The sequence below is a fragment of the Patiria miniata genome, unplaced genomic scaffold (genome assembly GCF_015706575.1).
Source record: "Patiria miniata isolate m_02_andy unplaced genomic scaffold, ASM1570657v1 HiC_scaffold_5, whole genome shotgun sequence".
Lineage (NCBI taxonomy): Eukaryota > Metazoa > Echinodermata > Asteroidea > Valvatida > Asterinidae > Patiria > Patiria miniata.
In genome coordinates, this window is record NW_024037072.1 from 25184088 (window position 1) to 25203326 (window position 19239).

At 37.8% G+C, this 19239-nt stretch overlaps 1 protein-coding gene across 1 annotated transcript in view; it reads right to left on the reverse strand.

Annotated features, from left to right (window-relative positions):
• LOC119741199 (thioredoxin domain-containing protein 16-like) overlaps positions 1-18994 on the reverse strand; it is a 39111-nt gene extending 20117 nt beyond the window's left edge. The window contains exons 1-11 of the mRNA XM_038216926.1: positions 18701-18994; positions 17644-17729; positions 16714-16787; positions 16040-16114; positions 13894-14015; positions 12477-12570; positions 7210-7366; positions 5443-5603; positions 4602-4680; positions 2597-2723; positions 1816-1965 (exon numbers count right to left, since the gene is read on the reverse strand). Coding sequence (XP_038072854.1) covers positions 1816-1965; positions 2597-2723; positions 4602-4680; positions 5443-5603; positions 7210-7366; positions 12477-12570; positions 13894-14015; positions 16040-16114; positions 16714-16787; positions 17644-17729; positions 18701-18863 — 1288 coding nt within the window. The 5' untranslated portion in view covers positions 18864-18994. The remainder of the gene's footprint in view (positions 1-1815; positions 1966-2596; positions 2724-4601; positions 4681-5442; positions 5604-7209; positions 7367-12476; positions 12571-13893; positions 14016-16039; positions 16115-16713; positions 16788-17643; positions 17730-18700) is intronic.
• Between the last annotated feature and the right edge of the window lie 245 nt (positions 18995-19239).

Sequence of the window (19239 nt, forward strand, 5' to 3'; positions counted from 1 at the left end):
AGTGCAGACGACTTACCACTCGACCACCGAGCTTGCCAGGGTCGGCTGGCTGATATTGCGACCAAATTTTTATAAGATGGAATTTGTGTAAATTTGATTTTTATTTTGGCTTTTGGCCTTCACTGACATATTTTTAAAACATGTTGGCAAAGGGCAAAACCCAATTATAAAGCGTAGACGTTGTTGCAGACTTCAGAGAGTGTAGAATTTAAAGCAGACTATAGTTTAATTGTTTGAGATCTGATCAATGCAGTGAGAATTTCACTCACAACAGGTACCGTGAGAAATGATGTAAGTACGGGCGTTATGTGAGGCTTGCAAAAAGTTGCCGTTAACCTCGCTTCTTTGTGTGGTACTTTCATCTGACACACTTTGATACATCTTTTGATACATGTTGTACAGTTTGTATAGTGTCATTGCCAAATGGTTGCAGGAGCACTATGTGGGGCCCAAACATGGCAGAAATCACGGTGCTTGTGTTCTTGGGCAAGACACTTTTCTTCAAGTGTCCATAACTGTGGAGCATTAATGGTACTTAGTGAGGGTAGAGAACAGACTATGCAATCTCTATTGAAACTGCATGAAACTGATCTCATTGCCTGATGAACATGGGTAATAATGAACCTAAAACCTAATGACGTCATGCTTTGTTTACATGTGCGCTTTCCCATGAGAGCGCACATGTAAACAAAATGTGACATCATTAGGACTTTTGTGAAGTACTTTGATACATCCATGTAAAAGTGCTTCGTAAGAACAGCATTATTGTGTAGTAATTTTTTTCTCCATCGATATCTACATTTGGATAGATTTGTAACTTATTTGTTTTACTTTTTTTGTAAAATCTGAAATATACACATTATAGGATTAATCTCAAAGGCAAATTTATACTTGACCATGTCAATCAATTAAATTGTGCCATTACAGGTTACAAGTTTTGATCATTATTAAACCTCAGAATCAACCTAAACTTGATGCACCTGTTCCAGAGCCATTTACTATAACCTTAAATCCATTTCACCAGGCATAAAATTGCGTAACTAAAGGCTTTAAGGGAGGGATGGACAACCAAACACTAAGTTTGCAATTTATCCGGCAAGAAATACAAAAAGATAAATTGAAGGAATCTGTGAAGTACAATACTGGGTGATTTCCAAGCTTGTGAAACAAAAAGCTTCACAAGGTACACGTAACTCAGGTGGGATTCGAACCCACCAACATTTTTTAACCTTTAGTGCGTTCCCTGTTAACTAAATTAAAATACCAAGGAATGCCCCCTGAGATACTTGCAATGCATAAGTAATGTAATGTGTATTTACAAAGCGCACGTATCTGCCAGTATTGGTGCTCAAGGCACTACATAATTATTACCCTGCTCATTTGGCCAATGAAAGTTGAAACATTCCAAATACCACCTCAGCTCCCTGGGGAGCATACAGCTTGATGCTGCAATTTCGGTGCAAAGTAGCTAAAATCAATCACAATAACCATATCTGCCCTCACAGGTACCCATTTACTCCTGGGTGGAGAGAAGCAATGAATGACAAAGTGCCTTGCCCAAGGGCACACGCACCATAGCCGCAGGCTGGACTCAAACCCAAAACCTGCGTTATTACCCGCAGACCACGAATACAAGGCTCCAGACTACGAGGCCACGGCAATCCATAAACAGCACCTATTTCACTATTTCAAAACTTGCCGTGTGAATAATGCGTCCTCTTGTTGATATCTACAAAAACGTTTTCACAAGTTTTTTTTCTCCAAGTTTGGGGGTGGATGAATCATGCGAAAGACGAGGAGATAATTTCTACTTACAGCGGACAGTGAAGAGCACAACGACCAATCCCGCGCTGGCAACGAACTCTGGGAAGGTCTTGTCCGTCAGCTTGGAGACGTGCTCCATGGCCAGGAGCCTGGTGTCGCTGTAGACCGCGTACTGTACCTCATCATCCTGAACCTCTTGAACTGTGACCGCAACGAGTTATAATACAATAGACAGCATGAAAACGTGTTCAAACTTGACCGATATTGAAATGAACCCAAAATGATGTCAACGATGTAATAAACGGGGGGAAAGAAGATGCTGACCAAAATACAGCCTTTTGCACTTAATCTCTTCAAAATGCAGTCAAGACAAATAATTGTTATTTCCACATTCTCAATAGAGAATGTAGGTATTAACCCTAAATGGTCAAACATTTGAACACCACCATTCTGGGTCAAAGAACTTTTACAGAAGTTGGGTACTTATAATTCCAAGTACATTTTCAGGTTATTATCTTTGTTGAATTTATTGTGGTTGTTTGTTTTGTTTTGTGAATTTTTGGTTTTGTTGGTTTAGTTTAGTATTGTTCCCTTTTTGTAATGAAGTAAAAAAACAACCAAAAATATCCTTTCTTGAACAAAATTCCATTTATTAATTCACAGGAAAAAACACACGAAAGAACCCAAAGAATAAATGATAAGATTAAGCAAAGTTATCCCTAACTAACCGTCTTGGATATACAAAAAATGGACAGCTCAAGATTGGACAGATTTTCTGAAATTCTGAAATCACCATGGCAACACAGTACACCATCTGCATATTTGTTTTTACCTGGCACTCTTTCATCATCACCGTCTTCTTGGTTCTCTGAAGGATCTTCCCGGACATACATGTTGTCCTCAATAAATGCGGACACGTTGTCTTCAGTCAGATCGGCTGACATCACATACAATTCCTCCTTCGAGAGAAAAAAACGAATCAACAGCAGAATGTCAGATTAGCGTCTAAGAGGATCTCAGTGCTGAGCTGTTAATAACACTGGGGGCTTTTTCTTCCTTGATTCACACCTCCAAAGACAGTACAAGTAGAACGTCGCTATAACAAACACCGCTGTACCGAACATTCGGCTTTAACGAACATCATCCTTTGGCTCCAGAATTTTAGGGGAGAATGCAGAATTAAACAGACTGAGCATTCGTTGTTATCTGTCAAGGGTCAAAACCTGTACTGGGCCAAGTTTGTGCAAAAGGGTAAAACTGGTAGGCCTATTCTGGGCATGTGGAACGGCTTAATTAAAGAAAGAAGACATCTGTTTCATTAAACAATTTATTTAATTTTTAAATGGTGATTTAACAACTCTTATTGTTGAAGTTAAAATGCCTTCAACATTGGCCACCACTACTTTCCACACAAGGCCCTGTACGAAATCTAGTACATTTCGACCTTTGCATAACACACCAGCCAGCAATCTACGCCAGGTAAACCTTGGCCCAGTACAGGTTTTGACCCTTGACAGAATAACAACGAATGCTCAGTCATCCGTGGCCACAGACACACAATCAAGATATCATTAGAAAGAGGACACATTGGCGTTTCACATGATCTGAAAATGTTTATTTGATTTTTATTAATTTACATTTACATCTGGGTTTCTTTTGTTTTGAAACACCCTGTATACCACTGAGCTGAGTTAGATCAAAACAGTTTCTTTTTCAACCCTAATTCTGTAGGAATTTTTGCTTTGAACCTTTTAAAATCCCCAAGTGGTTATTACCGGGAAACGGACTTAGCGTATTGATTTAATGAGAAAGGACTGGTACTTAATCCCCTGTAAATTTGCTCTCTTGAAATACAAAATGTAGTATCATTTTGGGAAGAAAACTATCACTGAAGGTGGTTTCCCAAAATCCCCTTTGTAATTACCTGGACACGGACCCATTGATTTAACAAGATAAACCATTTTATAGGTGAAGAAATGACTGGTATACTAAATACCCTGTGAAATTATTCCACCTGCAATGGTATCATTTGGGGAAAAAAACATCAGTGAAGGTGGTTTGTGAAGCTGGCACACTTTAAAAAAACATTGACGTCATGCACATCGGAACTTCATGCACGCTAACCAAATGAATGGGAATTATATCCCAAGGGCTGATTTACAGATTTTACATGAGAGGGTGGAATTCAAAAATATTAAAATTGAAATGTTTGAATTGGAAGTGCTGGCAATAGTATCCACTTCAGGCATGCGAGTGGGTACTGGGGGAAAAAAGACTTTAAGTTGAAGGCATCATGATTCAGGGGGAAATCCATGAAAACAAATTTCACGTCTGCCACTTACGAGACCAATATATGTGCATAAATTTGCTCTGTTTTCTCAAAATATACAGCATCCACTGAACTGAAACTTTAGCAAGCTACTTAAAATTCTGAGCAACATTGTTGCCGTAAACAAAATAAAATTGCACAAAAAGCATATGTACACGTATGGCTTTACGATAGAGGACAGACACACAAAGGGAGAACAAAAGATCCTCTCAGACAAGTCTACCGTACGATCGAGGACCGTCAGTCCTCGAGTCTTTTGTTGAAAACGGTCCTCGATCGTACGGTAATGTGCTATCGTAAGTCTGTGGGAGAGTGTTATATTACAGGGACAAAGAGAAACACAAAGCATTGTCCTCGGGCGTATAGAAATTCACGACTGCATGATCCTAACTGTGCTGGAACCCAATGGCCTCATTCTGCACACTCAAACTTTCCGGAGGCAAAATCCTCCATTACCTTCAAGGGGTTTTTGAAAGATCACAGAGGGTTAGGGTCAGTTTGTCCGTACCTGTGGTGCCCGTTGTAACATGAGACACGGCGGCTGGCAGCGTTCACTCTCAGCAACTACACTCTCTGGAGTTTTGTCACTGTTAAAACAAAAACACACACACAAAAAACAAAAATGTGAGTCTGCCTATACCCTCATCACTACAAATTCATTTCAATGTTGGGTCTGTCATGCTATTTATTTGTTTATGGTTTCTCTTTATATTTCTTTATTTATTAAAGGGGCACTAGGTCCTGAAATCCCCGAAAACTTCATTGGTTTTGGATTGTTTACTTATCCTATTTCAAACATATGGTTGAAAGGAAACCAACCTAATGTCTTACCGTTCCCGAGAAAGAAAAAAAAACCCGGTTGTTTACATTGGACACGACGGAGTACGAACATGACGAATACGTTTTTCGTGTCGTTCTCATACAGTGTACGATATACACGTTCATTTAAATGTTCTTTCCGGTTAACATAATCTCGTTCAAAGCGCGTTTTGTAGCCCAGTTGGGCTGTTCCAGGACCTAGTGTCCCTTTAACAATTAAATATTATAGAATAAAAAGACAGGAATCATGTCCCGAGGGCTGATTTAGGGATTTTATACAAAACCAAATTTTTGGGGGGGGGGAGTTGCTAAGCAAATATTATAAATAAAAAGAAGAACCCAATAAAGAAAGGAATTTATTTATTTAGTATTTTTACTCAGCCTGTACTTGGCGGTTATCCACTGTTGGCCCGACGAAATAAATAAATAGATATATAAAATATAAGTGCTTACTCAGTTTCTCAGCCTAACGGCTCATTAAATATGGCAATAAATATATGGCAATAAATATAAAAAAAGGCAGCTTTTACCTGTTAACCAAGACAAAGCCCAGGTTCCCCCGGTACTTCTGGGCCAGTTGGTGCACCATCTCTTTGTCATGTCCATACTCAGCTGTGTTGCTGTACACGTAGGCTGTTGGGATGCCCAGTCGCTGGTAAAAGATGGTTGCACCCGACGCTTTGTACTCAATCTGTTTCCAGAAAAAAAAGGGAACAAAATATTGACAATTCTCATGTCAATATGTGGTTTTCATCTCACACAAGTCAAACTTCATACTACCAAAAGACCCTTCTTTATTTTGACCATGTGTAACCTGGAAAAATGACACACTATGGGGAACTCGCACTAAAACTACTACAACTAAACTAAACTCAGGATCTTTGAAGGGAAAAGGGCGCGAGGAGACTGAATTACTAGGGACAAGGGACACAATTCTAGATTTCGAACAAAAAAAACCAAAAAAGAATTTATTTACAAGAACTTTCAAAATGACCAGATAATTATAAAACCAAGACCACGAAAATCAAGTAAGAGCAAAGACTAAAAACCAAAACTTAAACCTAAAAAAACCCAAAGACTTAAAGAATCATAAAGAAACTTAAACTCTAAAAAAAACTAAAGACTCAAACCTAAAAAAGACTCAAACCAACAACTTAAATCTAAAAAAAAAACCAAAGACTCAAAACCAAGTTAAAAACCAAAAGTATTTAACCAACACAGTGTTGTATATAAAGTGGACCTTAAAGACACTTCTGGCAGAAATCAAATGACTCGAGCAGACAGAGCTCAAACAGGACACACCACTCCAGTTAGGAGGAACATAAGATACCGGTATACTATGAAGTTGTCTCTGTTGGTCTGCTGGTTGAACTAAAGTGTGGCTGGACCATGTGGCAGCTTATATAGGGGAACATGTGGGCTTAAGTAAACAAACAGGGGGACACACTACCAAGAAAGGGGGGGGGAATCTTAAGTAAAACTAAAATGATTTCTTTTTGTTCTAAAGGGGAGCTACTCCTATACTATACACTTCATACATGAAAAATATACAAGATAAATTTGGCCCTGCCACACATGCAAGGAAAATGGAAAAATATTTTGAAAACTATTTCCACCTCATACATACTAAAATCCATATTGTAATGGCACAATTTACTGAATGTTTAAAGTTCTAACTACCACATCTAGAACCAACGTCCAACCGTGGGGATAGTGACCAGACCAAAGTGAATGATGAAAGTACATATTTTACCATAGTTTGGGACAATTTACACTCAGCAACGTCCCATTCTAGTGAAAAATGTCCGAAAGGCAATGCAATATATTCCTTATCTGAAAAAGGGTCTATTATCACAAACAGATTAAGGCTAAGAGTTTAAAGACATATAGGATCATTTGCTTTTCATGCATTTTGTTCATTTCCAATAATAACACCACTCAAACTCGCAAGAAGAATGTTCAAAACCTAACTTATGGATAATATGGAAGTTTCAGCTCAGTGGATATTACACTTTTCGAGACAACAGTGCGGAAAAACCATGCACAACCTTTCGATCAAGAAACACAATTTCTTCAATTAGCACTCTTTATTTCCAGAAATCAGTCAATTGACTGATCATTGGAAATCACCTACATTTCTTGACTTCTTCTAAATGACAGCCAGCCAGACTGAATAGTTTCATGGTTCCTTATTAGTGCCATTACGATCTTTTTTTAAAATAATAATGGGGAAAGGTTACTCTTGGGATATGCAAATGATCCAATATGCCTTTAAGACGAGTTGATGTTAGACTCACATATGGCAGAACATCTAAAGTCTTGAGGTACAAGGCAAAAGCTGGCACGTTCATCTTGCCCCTGTAGAATGACCTTTGACACAGGTCGGCAGTTTTGGCCGGCTTACAGTTGAACAGCCATACCCTGTTCCGAGATTCAGCCCATTCTTCCTCCGAACTTCAAAAGAAAAAAAATACGAATAAAATAAAAACACAAAAATAAGTTACAACCTTATAAACAACACCTTTGTTTTCCACAAGGTCTTTTCACTTAGTGTCAACTTGGATTAAAGGTACAGTCCAACATTTGTAATTTGTGCATTTTGTTTGTTTGAAGCAACAAACGTGCTCAAAATCTAAAGAAGGGTGCTGAACAACTAAACTGATGAAGTTTCAGTTCAGTTTTAGCTGTATATTTCGAGAAAAACAACATTCTAGGATCTCGATTTCTAATCAAAAGTTGCTGAATCATGTTTTGAATTGGGCCTGAATTCAGCGTCCGAGACACGTTCTCACAGAGCCGATTGCAGCTACACGATGTCGAGCACTGATCCGACGAATTATAGCAACGAGCGCGCGCGTGTGCATCGTGCAAACGCTTGCGCGCGCTTCGCCGAATAAAAAAAAACTGAAATACTAACGGAAATTTCCAATGGTGCGTCTCAATGCACCGTTGGAAAGGCCTTCTTTCGTTGATTTCTTCAAAATGACAGCTTATCAGAAAGAATAATTTCACAGAGAGTTTAGTCCCCTTACTATCTTTCAATTAAGTATGTTTTTCAACACTAATTATGTCAGTTACTTTTTAGATAGCTGCAAATGATGGACTGTAGCTTTAAGCATAACCAACATTCGTTAACTCCACAGCATTGTAAGCTACAGAAAACCTTATTTTGTCTGACAAACATTGACTCTTTACTGAGACCCTGGAGCTATAAACTGAAGAAAGTCCAACAGCTCTTTTCTATAACTCTATGCTGATAAGTGTGTCTTTTGCAATGAGCTCAAGGCACAAGTACCCCATCAGCAGCAAAACATGCAAAGCATCGTTGTCAGTGAAGAGGCCACTTCTCTGGAACACCTTTGCAGAGATTCTTAAATTTGCAACAAGATGCTTTGAAGTAGTTAGTGCCCTTTCCTTTTCCTTGTTGAGACTGGTTCATACTCCATAACAAATTTATGTGACATGGTATATCAAACGCAGGCACAATTGGGCTCCTACCGTTAGTATGACATGGAGAAACACCTGTAAAATGACATGGGGGTGATTTTCAGCAATTTTGAGCATTTTTTTTTGCAAACCAATAATAGGCCAGTTTCTCTACCTCTGTATGCCCGTAGCTCAGGTAATATTATTGTTTTATAATGACACCTTTTCTGAATATTTTTTTTTTTCACTTAACTCAAACTTTTAGAGGCCTATTTCTCATGTTTGACATTTCGTGGGGCTTTGTTTGACAAAAGTGGGGCTCAAAGAGCAAGGTCTATATTTTACTAATTTTGCAATAACTCATGAATTGACTTCTTGCCCATATGTGCCTGATTTTGACATACCACATCACAAATGCGAAATGCAAATTTTTGAGTTCAAGGCAAGTATTCGTACTGCCAATTTGAAAATGTTGTTAACGTTTCAATTCCACCAATTTTGGACTTCAACGATTTTGTGACATGGAATTCATTTTTTCCCTCCACATTTGGCATTCAGGCTTCACACAACCTCCTTCAATTCAAGCCCGTAGTTTAAAAGTCTGCATGATGGCACAATTGAGGCTGATTTCATGCCTTGCTGGATATAATCACAGTATGCTCCGGATTTTTTTTGGCAGAAAATATTTTCTGTAACGCTTCATTCAAAAATCTTTAAAAGTAATACAACATTTGCAAACGTCAAAAAACAAAACTACCAAATCATTACATAAACGCATCCCCAAAAGTACAATATAACAGAAATATGTCTTAAATTCCACAATTATGTAACACTCCACCAGTTCAGGACAATGCTCAAATTATTTTCACGGTTCAATAGTTACATTTTTTGTCTTGACTGCTGGAGCCATGCATCTGTGTTTTACAGCAATTAAACCATCAACTACATTCAATAATGAATCATAAAAAAATTAAAATAATAAATCCAAAAAAACATACTTCTGCTTCCAATAACATGGCATTTGAAAATACGGTAGGTAGGTAGGGAAAAATTTGTTTTTGGCAATTTTTTTGGTACGATCATATGCAGATGTCTGCATGTAGTCTAGGGTAAAAGGTGGTACATGTAATTGATGATTTTCAGGGTTTTTTCCCCTCATTTTTCCAAAACAAAATTAGGGTAGGGGCTGTGAAAATATGGTAGGTTGGGTAACCGAAAGCAGAGTTGTTTTTTTGGGGGGAGGGGCCTAGTACACCATAACATGTATTTCCATTCATAAATAAAACTTGCCACAACTTGCAAATGAACATTTGGCAGTGCCATTTTTTGAGCTCAAATGATTTTTTTCTTGCATGATAATATGCCATTTTATAGTTATGGATGAATTACTTCACAAATTTCAAATTATCTGTGGCATACTATGATAATTTAGGCTAATCTTTATATAAATTAGAGACGCAAAAGTAGTTAAGACTACAACTTTAAAATGCCCAAATAAGAAAAAAAACTCTTTTGTTTCTGTTAAAATTAAACGTATTAATTGAAAATCCAAACGAAGAAATAGTCCCATTTGTTGAAGAGGATGGACAGTATGTATCTTTAAATTAAATGTATTCACAAATTCAGACAAATTTAAACTCTCTTGGTAATAAGTGCAACAGTTGAAGGAATATGCTAAACAAATTGGCAATCTCTCATCAATTTTTTGAGTAGCGGTTAATAATGTTCCATTTCAGTGAGATAACATCCTGAAAACAATTCAATAGAACTGCCTAATGAAGCATACATCTGCTGGAAAAGAAATCATAAAAAAGGCATCAGACAACAAAAATGAAACTACATCGAAAGAAGAAGAAAAAATCTGAGATCACCCCAGATGTTTTTGACAGACAAATGAATAATACATATAAAAATAAAATGTGCAAAAAATTCACTCAGCCCAAAAATTTCAACATGATTAGATGCTTACATGTACTATTAACAATATTTGCATTCTGCATTCTTTCTCTGCATGCATGTCAAGTTTTTTTCAAAATTAAACCAAACAAATTTTAATGGACTAATTACAGTATCTAATGCAGGATCACAAACAACACAATACTTGGCTAACATGGCTAAGGCAAAACAAAAAAAATAGTTCTGCTTCCGATTACCTGGCATTCGAAATAGGGTAGGTAGGTAGGGAATTTTTTTTTGGCCATTTTTTTGTGTGTACAATCATATGGAGGCGTCTGCGTGTAGTCAAGGGTAAAGTGTATAAATTGATGGTTTTGGGTGTTTTTTCCCCATAAAAAAATTAGGGTAGGGGCTGTCAGAATAGGGTTGGTAGGGAAACTGGAAGCAGAAGATTTTTGTTTTCCTATTTTTTTTTTGCCTAAGCCATTTTTTGGGCCAAGAACCACGCACAATGTATCACATTGCAGAACGGTGCAAGATGCTGTTATGCAAGATGTCCATGGCATCTCATCTGCAACATGCTGAAGTCAATTAGGAGTACAGTAATGTCAGCTGACATCCGATGATGGCAATGTCCCTGAAGGGGCATTTTGGTTGCCCAATCGCCCACACAGAGCTAGCGCGATGGAATCTACACAAAGGTGTCCGGTGTACTTCTTGATTCTAGTCAGTTTTTAATGCCACAGATGAAGTGTAATTACTAAATTTAATAATTTAACATTTATACTGGTATACAGTCCCAGTATACATTTTAAATTAGATTCCAGTCTGTTTAAAGGTTTGCCTGACACATCCCACAGATGAAATATAATTACTAAATTTTATAATTTAAAATTTATACTGGTATACGGTACCAGTAAAATTTTTCAATTATCGGACTATTGACAGAATAACCATTCATGCATTACTAATTAAAATCACTTTTATACAAAATTTATGTTGTGTTGCATTTAAGATGATAATTTTGTTCACTGCATGTATAGGCACATTTCATACGTATCAAAAATCAGAAACAGAAATTTAAATCAACTAATTTTAACAAAATCAGCCTTAAAAAAATAAGAAGAATCTAAAATGTTGATCAGGACAGAAGGAGGTAAGAATGTTGCAACCTGACGCCACTTTTTTCTTCATATATCATCTCAATAAAGGTCAGTTATTGCAAAAATGTTGAAAAGAGTCTGGGACTGAGAAAAAATTCCAATTTCTTTAGGAAATACTTAGAAAATTGTCTTGACTCTCCATAGACTTTGTACAAACCCCTGAAGGGGCGTCTTGATACTACAGTCTTTCCCAGAAGGATTTATAGATATATACATATTAATACCCAAACGATAAATGATTTAATTAATTTGTTTTCAAGCATAAAATTAAAACAAGTAGGCCTACATGTAGTTCAGCCAAGCAGATGCAAATAAACAGTGCTCTATTGACATGAACTACGTGTACTTATGTAGGGATGAAATCAGCAAATTAGGACACACGTAACGTGTTAAAAGATGATTGCGTTTCATGGGACACACATCGGGGAGACAGGCGTTAGCCTTGAATTAAAGTCATGCGCAATTATAATTATCTGGGGGGGGGGGGGCCAGACACACACACACACACACATGGTTCGTTATGGGGCAGCAAAGCATGTATAACAAGTCAGTCTCTAGAAGTTTATCTGCCCCCACAAGGAAAATGCAATGGAGTTTGAGATTTCAATAGAAACAGAGGCAACAATTGAAAATATGTGAGGTGTTCTGGTAAAATAAGACGGAACTGGGCAGAGGTCAAAATGAGGGTTTGTGGGTATTAGGAAAGAGAATAAAATTTTACAACACTGTTTGTTGCACTTCAATCGGGCATTCCGTTGACAAGTTATGGCTGTTTAAAGTTCGCATTTATTGACACGTCAAACATGTAAAATACTGAGAAAAAGGCCCTTCGAGTTCTGTTTTGTAGTCTTGAAAATGAAAGACGCCAATTGTTTTTCCTTAAAAACACTTTTATTCCTCTATTTTTGTACCATTTCTTTAAACTATGTGTAGTAGATATATCAAAGATTACAATCAATAAATCTGAAAATCGAAGAGAAATCACCCCATTCATTATATTTCTGCATTTTGCTCCACTACAGAAAGTGCCCAGTGCCGTCTCATTTTTCCACAACGCCTCACATATGACAGATTCTTACCCAGATCCTAGCATGTTGTCGCCTATGTTCGTGGTCATGACAAATTGATAGAGGTGGCTATATGCAAAGGCTCCTTCCATAAATGCTCGGTGCTCTGTAAACAGAAGAGGAAAAAATATTTATTTTAATAAAATGCTACCATTTTACAAACGAGTCACTATTTCCTGAAAATCAATTAGTTCTGCTTTTCATTGGCAAAATGTATTTTCATAAACCCATATTCTGTGTATTGCCCCAAGTACCTTGCCTGTTACCTCTTATACCCCGTGGCCCCCCCCCCCCCCCCCAGCACTGTATGGGTTTTTAGATTCATAAAGAAGTAAATACTAAGGATGTGACTTAATTTTGTCATGTATGTTTAGCAAATATTTTAACTTAAATGTTTAAAGTTCAGCCATTGCACAAACAGGGGAGTGTGGCCTAGTGGTTAGGGTTTGTAATTCATGATCAGAGGGTCAGGGGTTCGAATCCAGCTGCTGGCCATATGTTGTGTCCTTGGGCAAGCCATTTCACCCCCACTTTCCGCTCTCCACCCAGGAATATAAATGGGTACCAGCATTGGCTGGGGAGCAACCTGCGATGGACTAGCATCCCATCCAGGGGGAGTAAAAATATTCTCAGTCGTTTCATGCTTCTGAAACTGGAGATAAACGCCGGCCTGATGAGCCATATTGGTTCGTGACAGACTTTACTCTTTATTACTTTTTAAATTGCACAAACGCTGACGCCTATGATAAATCAACAATGATTGACAAAATAAAATGCAGGCAGTCATTGAAAAAAGCACAAACTTAACTACATGTACCCCAAACGCAAACACTGCGGAGGTTTTGTAAATTGAATAGATTAAAAAAAAACAATGAATTATTTGTGCTAGTACGTTTATCTCAAATGAAGATCACATGAATGTAGGTTTAACATTCAGGTTTCCTTTCAAAGTTTTGGAAAATTAGTCAACGGATTTAGATTTTTATTTCGTTTAAACCTTTAAAAACTGTCAACATCACATTCTAAGTAAATACAGCATAGTGCAATGCATTACAAGTGCAAATTAATTAATTAATTAAAACCAAAAGAGATAACGAGGTATATCTCCAATGAATTCTTATGGTAAGGAAGCCACAGAATCCTCAAAAGCATCCATGGCAGTGTTACTTTGCAAGACTGTAGAATTCTGTGTTCCATCAAGTTTGAAATAGTAGATAGCACACTATCGCACAACTTACCCACAACTAATTTCATGCAAATAAATATGCTCAAACCCATGGGCGCCAGGTGCACCGTAGCAATGGCATTCAAGTGTCTGTCAGATATTCTTTCTTTGTCACTGGTTGAGTGGGTACTTGTGCATGAAGTCCGGGACCCAAAGTCCCCACATCGTAACAGCACCAGACTAAATAGACCAAAAAAACCCTACCTGATGTGCCGACAGCGAGCAGCTTGGCAAACAAGATGTCTTTGTGTCCTTTAAGACGTTGCTGCATGGCAGCTAGATCCATAGGCTCCTGGATGAGGGGAACTTCTCGCAACAGCACCAGACTAACAGACAAAAACGGCACACAGCCACATAAAGAATTATAAGTCTTTGTCGACAGTAACTCCTTTCTTGACACCATTGTTTGGGACCTCTCTGAATCCTAACAAAATTGTCCAAAGACCACTTGCTGGATTTTGAGCTAGTGTTGGTTTCTATTGCAATTTGTTTTGGTTTGCATACTTACCCACCACAACAACACTTTGACTTTATCTATCTGAAAAAACACCCCTTTCAATTCACATTATGTGCACCAGTCCAATACAGAATACTCCCAATGTAGTATTAACATTTTTAGCCATGTTTCCTTGACTTTTAACCAAATTGAGCCCGACAAAGATCAGGTTAGTTTGGCAAAAATTAGGAGTTGGTGAAAAACGTATGCAATTGGTACAGACCATTCCAAGCACGCTATAACGTACATTCATTGAGGCCCCCGTTAATGGTGGAAGCATTGTGCTAGCTATTGTTCAGATAATCCATCCTGGGGTAGTTGCTTAGTACAATAGCTAGCACAGTGCTTTTGCTATTGAAGGGGTCCTGGACAGTATGAAAGGAAGTGTTATGTCTGTGACAGAGCCAATTAAACCATGATATCTAATTCATGATTCAGAGGAATGATCCAAAACTCCTAATCTGTAATGTCCTTGACCAAATGAGATGATGTCCTTGACCATTATGAGATGATGGATACTTGTATAAGATTTGAAAAATTACTTTTTCAGGTTTATTCAATGAGCTCTTAAAAGCTCTGTCATGGACATCACATAATGATGGAATTGCCCAGGACCCAGTTCCGTTAAAAGTGATACTAGCATGTACATGTAGTCTGGTTCCCAGACAAATAGATTCTGACTATTCCTGATGAATCTTACCGGGGTAGGTCCGGTAGCCTCCGGTAAATTGTATTACAATTTACGTCACGTGACAAAAACGGGAGGAATTCCTCCTTTTTCCGAAAATTTCTGAAGTTTGCTGAATTCGTTTCGTCGACAATCGGATAGTGCCCGAGTAATTCCGAGTATAATATAGGTTCAATTAACCGCTAATTGCTTATTAATTTTTTTTTAAATGAGTTGATAATTAATATTTATTGCTTTCATTTAGAAAACTTGAAATTCAATGACGATTTTGTGCATCAATTATACTCGGATCGTATGGGTAAACTTTTTGCCGCGTCATGTACAATTTTGAATTTGACGACTGTTACCAAGATTTTCCAAAACTCGGTCTTCATTCGGCTCCGCCTGCTAACAGTGCTATTTGGGTGCCTAAATTTGAAGATTCCAGATCAACATTAGTCAATGTTATTTTACAGAAACATCAAACTGTATTATCATAACTGTATGATATTATGAAGCAAGTGATTTATTTACAAATTTGATCAGAACATTAAAAGCTAAAAGCGATAAAACGAAATCGGAAACGAAGCCAAGCTTTGAAAAAGGGCCATCAATGTCGTCATGTTTATTTTTAGCCACGGCGGCTGCCTGACCTAAGATTCATCAGGAATAGTCAGAATCTTTTGGTCTGGGAACCAGACTAACTAGCATGCTCAGGTTTGGGCTCCGTGCTCCAAACAAGAGAGGGCAGTTTTCTGTATTACTTTTGAGAGTCGTGGGGGCAGGACACACTGCATGTGCGAACTGGTTCGTGCGCATACATTGTAGCTCAAAGTAGGCATGGCTTATTATGTTCTGAATGTGCACAAAGCAATATTATCTTCGTGTGAACATCACGCGACGTCGGCGATGCTTGTGAACGTCCCTCCCAGTGGTCTCCCCCAACTCTCCCTTTCCTACCGTTGAGGGGGTACTTGTGCACAGAGCCCATATTGTTGGAAATAGACAGTTCTAGCTGCCCCACAAGGATCCACTTAGATATACTGTGTGTAGATTCCTTTTCCCTCTATTTGTTATGCTGTATGCGAATATTAGGTGAGATGGTAATATGAAACCATAATAAAACATAAACCATAAAAATATTACAGGTCATGTCTGTTAAAATAAAGGAGAGAGACATTTCTTACTGCAGCATGTTTGAAACGATGGCATCCACATTGTACAGTGCGTCCATGGGCAGTTCAGTGAGAATGTGACCATATCTGTTGTGACAGGACAAGGAAGGAAACGTTGAGAAAAATAGTATGAACTAGTTAATAAAAACAAGACATAGAAGTGACAAAAATGTACCCCCCCCCCCCCGAAAAAAAGACAAAACTGAACAGTTTTGTAAGTAGGTTTGTATTGCTTTAGGGCCAAAACAATGTATGGAAACTACCTTTACAATGGATTTAACCCTCCTACAGTCTGAACAGTCACAGACAGTCAAAAAAATCAATCCTAAGCTTCCCCTGCCACGCCTTTTACACAGGCTAGTCACAAACAGTCAGATCATATTTCAAGTGTGTTTCTATAGTCAAATTCAGTCAACCTACAAAAGCAGGCAAGTGGTCGGCAGGATTATCAATCACCTAGCTGTGTCAAGTTACAAAACAGTCACAGCCAGTCAATCCTGCTTTTATGTAGGCTGGGAGCTCTTAACTGTTAAAAACAGTTACTTGGCTGATTTTGACTGTTAGGACAACTTTACACAGAGTGTACATGTTTGCATAGGAGGGTAAACATAATTTGTCTACATAAATGTTTATTCTGGAACAGTTAATTGTCGAGTTTTGTTTGGTGTGTTTCGAAGGTTATTTACCTGAACACAAAGAGTGAATTCTTATGATTGTCCCTTGAGCAATAATCTTCCACAGGGTCAGAGCTACAGTCAATCTGTACACACAAAAACAAATGTACTCTATTGGCGTGTTGTCAATATAATCAACTTTTTAAGCAGATCATGTATACAAATTACAATGTACCAGTATTTTTTTAAGGAATTGTGAATTGGTCGCGTGCTAATTAGGTTTGCTTTTAATAACATCAGCTCAATTTGTGAGAAATTTACTTTGCCAATACAATAGATGCAAATGAATATCATCATGACTATTATTTCCTGTGTATAAGGTTTGGACGATATTTCGGTAAGGCGAAATAAAAAAAAGACATGTTTAGCGTCCTGCCTTTTTAAAAAATAGGAAGCGGGAGGCCCTTTCCCCCCCCCCCCCTCCAAAATGGCCACCCGACCGGGCTAGTTTTCAAGATGGCCTGCAATTTTTTTTTAAATGGCCACCATTGGACTCAGTAAATGACAAACAGCTTTCTATGGGCTAGATGCAACAGATAAAGAGACCAAAATGATGTCACTGTTGAAAATTTATCATTTTTTCAGGTGTGTATTTTTTGTATTTTTTTTTTTTTAAAAGGCGGCCTCCAAAAAGGAAGCGGGCAGGGACGCTAAACATGTATTTTTTTATTTCGCCTAATACCGTGTAACAACTATATTTTTTTTTGAATTTCTGCGGTATTCTGCCAATGCCGCCAGTTTGCAGTTTCCCTATCTTATTGTCTAATTGTATTTTAATGACATAACAGTCCACCCACCCAGAAATGTAGGTGTTAAATTTTTGTGACAATACATTATGTAGAATTCAGCACAGCAGGTTAATTATACTTTTGGGTGCAAGTTGGTGAAGATATTAATATAATAATTTTTGGGCGGACGTAAGGGTAAATAAAGTTTACATACAGTGGCAAAATTGACTTCGAAGTCCACCAGGTACCGTCCAGCATCCATAAAGTTTGTGATAAACTCTTTCATTTGCCAATCCTTTTCTGGAAAAAAAATTGTTTAAAAATACAAGTATAAACTAAGGCCTATGTAGAACTCAGAAATAATCTAAACTATGTATAAAAAAAACTATGCTGCTGAACGCCTGTATGTGTACAAATCTAATGCATTTTTCGAATAAATTTTTTTTGATGTGTTTTCGTAGAGAATCCATTTGATTCTGCAAAGGAAAGAAAAATTGATTAATTAAAAGTATGGATTTTTTTGTCCCTAAATGTGTTCGCTTTAATGCAGCTACATGTAGTATAGCCCCATAAATGTGGCCTATTTACTGGACTGCCTCCGTAAACATAGGCCACACATCCACATGTACAAAAACGTGTCGACTTTGCCAAATTTTGATTTTCACATTTAGACTTACTTTGTAGATTTTTTTGGCTTTAGAAGCATTCTCACCCTCTATATAGGCTAATCAGAAAGTGCGGCCTTTTTCAGATGTCCATTTTTCGTGAAATTTCCAGATACATTTGCACACGTTTGCGTATCAAAATTTCAGCATGAAATTTCACAAAAATTAGACATCTGAAAAAGGCAGCACTTTCTGATTAGCCTATATAGAGGGTGAGAATGCTTCTAAAGCAAAAAAAAACCACAAAGTAAGCCTAAATGTGAAAATCAAAATTTGGCAAAGTCGACACGTTTTTGTACATGTGGATGTGTGGCCTATGTTTACGGAGGCAGTCCAGTAAATAGGCCACATTTATGGGGCTACATGTAGTACAGCTAGTGTGATTTTTGCAAACAAATTAGAACGCAGAATTGGACTAAAAATGAGCCGGAAAAGCAAATGTTAATAACATTTCCTAGTATTATTAATAATTGATGTCATCAACTGTATCAACAACGTCCTTACTTTTTTTTTTTTATGTACCCAACCCCATGCCCCCTACCCCCCCCCCCCAATCCCACGCCCCCTCCCCCCCCCCCCCCCCCCCCCCCCGCTTTTTCTACTCACTCAGTTTTTCTGGGGATTTAGTGATGAAATGAACGGCGCATGGCAACGCTGAACTCTTAAACGATTCGAAATCCTTGGAAGGCAACACGTTGTAGTAATCCTGTGCACAAACTGCAGCAGCAGCAAGCCACACTGTTAAGAAAAACAGAAAAATCTGTTCCATCTTGAAATGCCTCCTCGATCAAATTGCGTCCGCACGGCCGTAGCTAGTTGAGGAAAGTGATGTTGTGATTTGTTGGTGGCGGAAATTAGAAACAGCGCCACCAAGTGTTGGCAGATTCAATTAATGTACACGACGGCTGTTTCATATAGGGTAGTGCAGTATTTTGCTGTAAAAAAAAATCAAATTTCGGATAGAATCAATTGAACAAAAAAAAAATAGGCTTTAAATTTATGTTGTATTTTGATGCATTATTGTCCATTAATATCGTTCATTTATTTCTATTAATTCATTCTCATGTAAAATTAAGAGCTTACAAACATAAATCAGTAGTAGGATACACGCTAAATTATGTACTGGTGTCGTGCCAAAAACCGTC